This window comes from Dermochelys coriacea, chromosome 2, assembly GCF_009764565.3.
Source record: "Dermochelys coriacea isolate rDerCor1 chromosome 2, rDerCor1.pri.v4, whole genome shotgun sequence".
In the NCBI taxonomy this organism is placed as follows: Eukaryota; Metazoa; Chordata; order Testudines; family Dermochelyidae; genus Dermochelys; species Dermochelys coriacea.
The window spans coordinates 122,193,262-122,199,211 of record NC_050069.1 but is presented as its reverse complement, the minus strand read 5'-3'; the positions used below and the strand labels follow the sequence as shown (position 1 = coordinate 122,199,211).

At 50.2% G+C, this 5,950-nt stretch overlaps 1 protein-coding gene across 1 annotated transcript; it reads right to left on the bottom strand.

The window, feature by feature from the left end:
- Positions 1-1,048: 1,048 nt before the first annotated feature.
- FOXQ1 (forkhead box Q1) lies at positions 1,049-3,835 on the bottom strand. Its single transcript, XM_038389071.2, has one exon. It carries the CDS (start codon positions 2,957-2,959, stop codon positions 1,940-1,942), a length of 1,020 nt encoding a protein of 339 aa, XP_038244999.1. The 5' UTR covers positions 2,960-3,835; the 3' UTR covers positions 1,049-1,939.
- Positions 3,836-5,950: the final 2,115 nt, after the last annotated feature.

Below are 5,950 nucleotides of genomic sequence, written 5' to 3'. Positions count from 1 at the left end.
ATTGTTTAAGGCAACTAAATAGAAGACTTCCTTTTCTGCAGGCATTTTTAACTATTCTGCAAATTGTTCTGAAGAAAAAAATATCGAATGGTAAATGGAGTGAGGGAGATAAGAAAATCCAGAGAGTCAAAATATAAATAAAATACACCAGATTTCAGTTTATTCCTCTCCCGTAAATATGAGAGGTTATAAAAGGGTTGGGGGGATACCAGTTTTCAGTAGTGCAACTCTTTAGTTGTTAAGGCATTCAAAGGAGAACTTTTAAACTGAGTTTCGCAACGCTGTTAAAATCATAATTAATTAAAAAAAACCCCTAAAGATTGCACCTCTTGCTTTTCTTTTTTTAGGGCTTTCCTGACAAGCCTTGCATTTAAAGGGGTGTGTGTGTGTGTGTGTGTGTGTGTACCCGTGGGTGGTTTTATCAGTAAACCGAAAACACATCAGGAGAAAAACGTGAGGGGGGACTTTTGTTCTACCAAAAGCAGTTAGAATCAAGTTGTACTAACAACCTTCCTGAAACAACTTTCGTTTGTGTAAGGAGATGAGACAATAGGATTAAGTTTCGGCTCTGTCCTCTGAAAAAGGTACTGCAGAGAACCTTTTTTACAAAGCAAATGTTTAGCTGGCCCTCATTTCCAAAAGATTATCTTTCAACGGCCAGTCCTTCTGAAGGAATGAACACCAGTACTCGAACACTCTTTGACACGAGGAATTAAACAGTTATGTCACCTTTGTAGCTAGATGCTTTCTCCGGGCTGGGGAGCACACTTCTTCCAAAAGGCTGACTCAAGTCTCAGTCAACAGGAATGCTAATGAATCTCTGTACATCACGCATCTAAACGCTAATGGGCACTAGGGCGGGGGGCGGACAACCACCACCAAACTCTCTCCCAAAAAATGCATCCGATGAAGTGAGCTGTAGCTCACGAAAGCTTATGCTCTAATAAATTTGTTAGTCTCTAAGGTGCCACAAGTCCTCCTTTTCTTTTTCCAAAAAATGCAGTTGAGCCCAGTGCTCTCCTTCAACGTGAGGGCTTACCTACCTCTGCAACCTGGCCACTTTCTTTCCGTCCACACAACTTCTTTCTCTAGCACTATTTTACATGGTTTCCTTGTCGGTATCAACCCCCTCCCCGCCCACCTGTCTTACACAGAGACATCACGCTCTTCCTTGTGGAGTTCTTTTATTGGAAAATAACCATGAAGCCTGAGGTTTTTTTTCTTTTTCTCATAAAATAGTCACGCACAAATATACAGAGGGGGAAAAAAAAATCACTCCTGGCTTGCCAGTGGTCTTATCTCCAAAACCACAACTCGGAAAACAGATCGAGCACAGAAAGAGATCACGGCTGACATTTCATTGAACCCAACCTAACGATATATTTTTTTTAAAAAAGCTGCAACCTGCCGTGTTAAAACATTTTTTAGTGTACAATGTATAAATAAACCCACGCCCTCTTCGCGAAATGCGAGGTTCTGCACGGGGGTGGAGGGTGGGGGGGGGGGGTTATTTTGGCACAGTGATGCAGTGGTTCGGAGTAGAGAAATGACCCGGCAACCTCTGGCACCTTTTCACTCGCCCAGCCCTCGCCCTTGGGTGCCCAGCGCACCCCCAAACCCGTAGTCGGGACTGAGCCTGACGGAATTGGTCCCCTGATCAATGACACATGGCTTCGCGCAGCGAGAAACCAGCGCGAGAGCAGATCAGGCACCTGCCTTAAGCCAAGTAGTTTCAACAGTGACTAAGAAGCGCTGTGGCCCATTGCGAAGTCCAACTACAAAGCGCCCCACTTTGGTTTGTGTCAACCCCCGCCCCGGTGAGGTCTAAGGCACAGTCACTTGTCTCTGGGTAGACAGCGCAGACGCCAGAGCCTCGTCGCCCACCTCCTCCCTTGCTCCCCCTCCACGTGTTCCCCGCCTCGGGGAGGAGGGGTCTGTATTAAGTCCGGAGGCTCTCGAGGGGGTAGGGCGGGTACGAGGCAGGGAGCCCCGGGGCTGTGTGCAAGGGGCCGGGCAGCCGGAGGGGGCCATAGAGCGGGGAGCCGAGCAGCGCCTCGGAAGGGGAGGAGAAGAGCTGGGCAGGCTCCGGCGGCGGGGGGCCGCTGCTGGCCGCCAGCGCCCCCCTCCTGCGCTCCAGCGGCGGGGGCCCGTAGGCGCTGAGCGGCAGGAGGCCGCCACCGGCGTAGAGCGAGGCCGGCGGGGGCGGGTAGGAGCCCAGCGGGTAGGGGCCGGGCGGCGCGGCCCAGGGCGCCGGGCTCGGGGCGGGGGCGCGCTGGAAGGGCCGGCTCAGGATGCTCTCGATGGCGAAGGAGCTGGAGAACTTGGAGGCCGGCCTGGCCGCGGCGGCGCCCGCTCGCCCTTCCTCGGCGGCGGCCCCGCCGCAGCTGCAGGGGGCTGGCGGGCGGGCGGGAAGCGGCGGCGGCGGCGGCGGCGGGGCGCGGCTGAGGCGCTTGCGGCGGCGGCGGAAGACCCCGTCGGCGAAGGTGTACTCGCTGCTGGGGTTGAGCATCCAGTAGTTGTCCTTGCCCCAGGGCCGCGCCGGGTCGCGCAGCACCTTGAGGAAGCAGTCGTTGAGCGACAGGTTGTGGCGCACCGAGTTGCGCCAGCCCGTGTAGGCGCCGCGGAAGAAGGGGAAGCGGCCCATCAGGTAGTCGTTGATCTCGGCCAGCGTGAGGCGGCCGCCGGCCGAGTCGCGGATGGCCATGGCGATGAGCGCGATGTAGGAGTAGGGCGGCTTGGGCCGCCGCGTGTAGGGCTTGCTCGCTTTCCCGCCCTCCGCGCCCGCCGGCCCCGCGCCCGCCGCCGCCCCCTCCCCCTCGCCGCCCGGGCTGTGGGCGGCGCAGTCCCCGTCCGAGCCCAGCTCGCTGTCGCCCGGCGCGGGGGACGGGGCCCCGCTGCCCTCCTGGTCGCTGCCGCCCAGCTTGTCCTCGCAGCGCGGGGCGAAGACCTCCAGCTTCATAGCGCGGCTGCTGCCTCACCGGGGCCCGGCCTCTTCTCCCCTGGCCGCCAGGCTGGGGCTGGGGGCGGCTCTAGGGCAGCCCCCGGAGCTGGGCTGGGGAGGTGGCTGGCGGGGGGTCTCCTTCCCTGTCGGGAACAGCCTGTGTGTGTGTGGGGGGGGGGGTCTTGTTTCTTCCCCTGGACAGCGGCAAAGGTTTCCTTCTTGGCGAGCAGCGCGGGCTGGGGGTTGGCTCCCCCTTCACCCTTGGCAAGTAGCAAAGACCAGGGGCCGGGGGGGGGGGAGGTTGGTTGGACGGGGGGGAGGGCTCTTCTCACTTGCACAGGTCCCTGGAGGACAGGCTGCCCCCCTCCTAGCCTCCTGGAGCGAAGGTTACTTGGGGGGCAGGGAGGTCTCGCCGTTTCTTCCACCCCTCAGTGATCCCCTTCTCTTAGGGGGAGGCCCCGTGTCCTTCCCCGCTGCTTTGACTTTGGTTGCTCCAGGTGGGAAGAAAACCAACTAACCCCAAGTCAGTCGGTCTCGGATGGGTAGTTCTGCAAAGTCAGATCCTCTCTCCAGACCCTCAAAGTTTGATCGTGTCCCTTTTTCGGGAGAGGTTCCTCATGTTACTGTCCACAGAGCAATTCAAATGGAATATATTGTCTCTAGGGATGGGCAGTTCCTCCTCTCTCTGTCTGTAGTTGCTGGTGCTCCTGTGGCAAGGGACCTGGTTTCTTCAGTCTTGAGATTCTGAGCTGACTTCTTGCTGTAGCAGTGGCAGCAGCCAAGTTATTAGTGTTATTAGTAGTATTGTCAAGTTGTTATTATCTCTCTCTCTCTCTCTCTCTCTCTCTCTCTCTCCCCTGTTGGCTCTGTCTCTCTGCACCACTTTTAGACCAGCCCATTATAATACTTAGGCAGCCGAGGAGAGGCGGAGCTAGAACCAGGATCTGAAAGGATGGTGGGCGGGGAAACAAGGTAGCAAAGGTAGGCTTCCACTAATAAGCAAGATCAGAGTCATAATCTCCCTGTCATCTCAGATCTTGTTGGAAAGTTTATTTCATGCAACATGTTTATTTTGTTTTTGTGTTTTCCTCTGCCAGGTTCCACCCCTTCTTTCCCTCCCATCCCTGGGTGTTTTGAGTGAAGGAAGCCAGCAGGGACAGCGTGTGGGTGTGTGTAGGTTTGCATAGCAGGTTCCTCCTGCCAGGTGTAAAGTTCAGGATGACTTGTAGGTGGCAGAGCAACACCAGCTACACATTTATTATTTTTACATAATACTGTGTTTGGTAACAAGTTGTAATATGACAGCTAAACACCCTATTAAAAATAATACAGCGCTTCACTGGGAAGCTGTATAAACTTCGTTGTGAATTCCTCCTGACTGATGTAGCTTGATATTCATTTAATTCTCACCTTTACCCTCCCAGTCCAGAAGGAAAAGTGAATGGGTAGGCACTTCTACATGCTCTGATGGAAATACTTCAACAAAACTCTGACCTTGATTTTATGTATACATCTAATGAACAGAGACACTGAACAAAACAATATAGCTGACTTCTTTCAGAACCTGTCTTTGTATCTCCCTCTGTATAACTGTCTATTAGATCGTTGCTCTGTAAATAAAACATTAAAAAGCTGCTTTACATCAATGTTTTTTTGCATGCCCCATAACACTAAAATTCAAAGGACCAAAATTTATATAATGAATTAGGACTTAGAGTTCATTTGTTTTACCTGTTTCTTTCCAGAAAAATCTAACATGGAATATTTTTAATATGTATTTCACAACTGCCATGGTCTGGTCTTCATTGAGGTGAGTAGTCCAATTCACTTCAATGTAACCTGTATTCAATAGGAGTGTTTGCTAAAGGGAGCAAAGACATGGATTGATAGCCAGTGGAACCTGTGATTTCTCTGAAAATTGCTTTCTGTACTGGGCTTTACAAAAAATCAGTTGACTTAAAATGGGAGTAAGCTCTAACCTATTAAAATTCTGCACTAGACCTCATTTGTGAGCATATGGAAGACTTTCTAGAATATAACCTTTCCAGAAACCAGGACAAAGATTATGTCACATCTTTATAGATAATATACCTGAATTCTGTGTTCCAAGACCTGAATAGCTGGGTGGTGGGTGAACAAATTGCTTAATAATAAGAAAAGAAACACATACTGAGAGCCTAGACTTTTTGGAGTGAGTGCTGATAGTGCGTAAGGTTTATAAAGTTACATCATAATTCTATTTTAGATGCTCGGCTAATACCACTGTCCATTTATCCTTGAGGTTTGCATTGCCCTTTATCTTTTTTGCAGCTGAGGAGTGGTGGAGAGAAATATGGAAGAATGCAGATTTAAAAGTGTATTGAAAGAAACACAAATAGCGGCACTTTCTCTTTTGATGGGATTGCTTTCACCCATGCACCTGGAGAAAGCCTCAGAAAACTTGCCAATTTTTAATTTTACACGTTTTGAATAGTAAACGTTGAACAATGAAGGGACTCTTCATTCTTTCATCTGTACTTTCCTGTTGTATTTATCTAATTTTAATAAGGGGTGGGTGTCTTCTTCCTCAAGTTACCACTTGGCCCGTCTCTAATGTAAAAAGTCCAAAAAATAAGAGGGAGGCCACCTTTGGGTTTTTTGGGTTTTTTTCAGTTTTTTTTCCCCTTCAAATAACATGAGATGAAACATTTTAACAAATAGTTGACTTAATAAAAAAGTGAAGTGTCAATGTTTGTGCTAAGGGTATGGGAAAAAAAGCTCCGATTGCTTCCAAAACTTGTATTTTTCTAACATGATGCCAGTGGTGAGGGTAGGTTTCTTCCTCTTCCTGCCTTTGTTGTAAATGGCAATGGAGAAGCCATGATTTGGTAAACTACCTTTTGATGTTTATTTTATTACCTTTCCACCATTTGTGTGGAAAATGTACTCATTGTCTCTTATCCTTATTCAAAGAACTTAAAAGTCATTCAGATGCTGTAGATGAGCATGTCAGACAAAACAGAGGCTTTT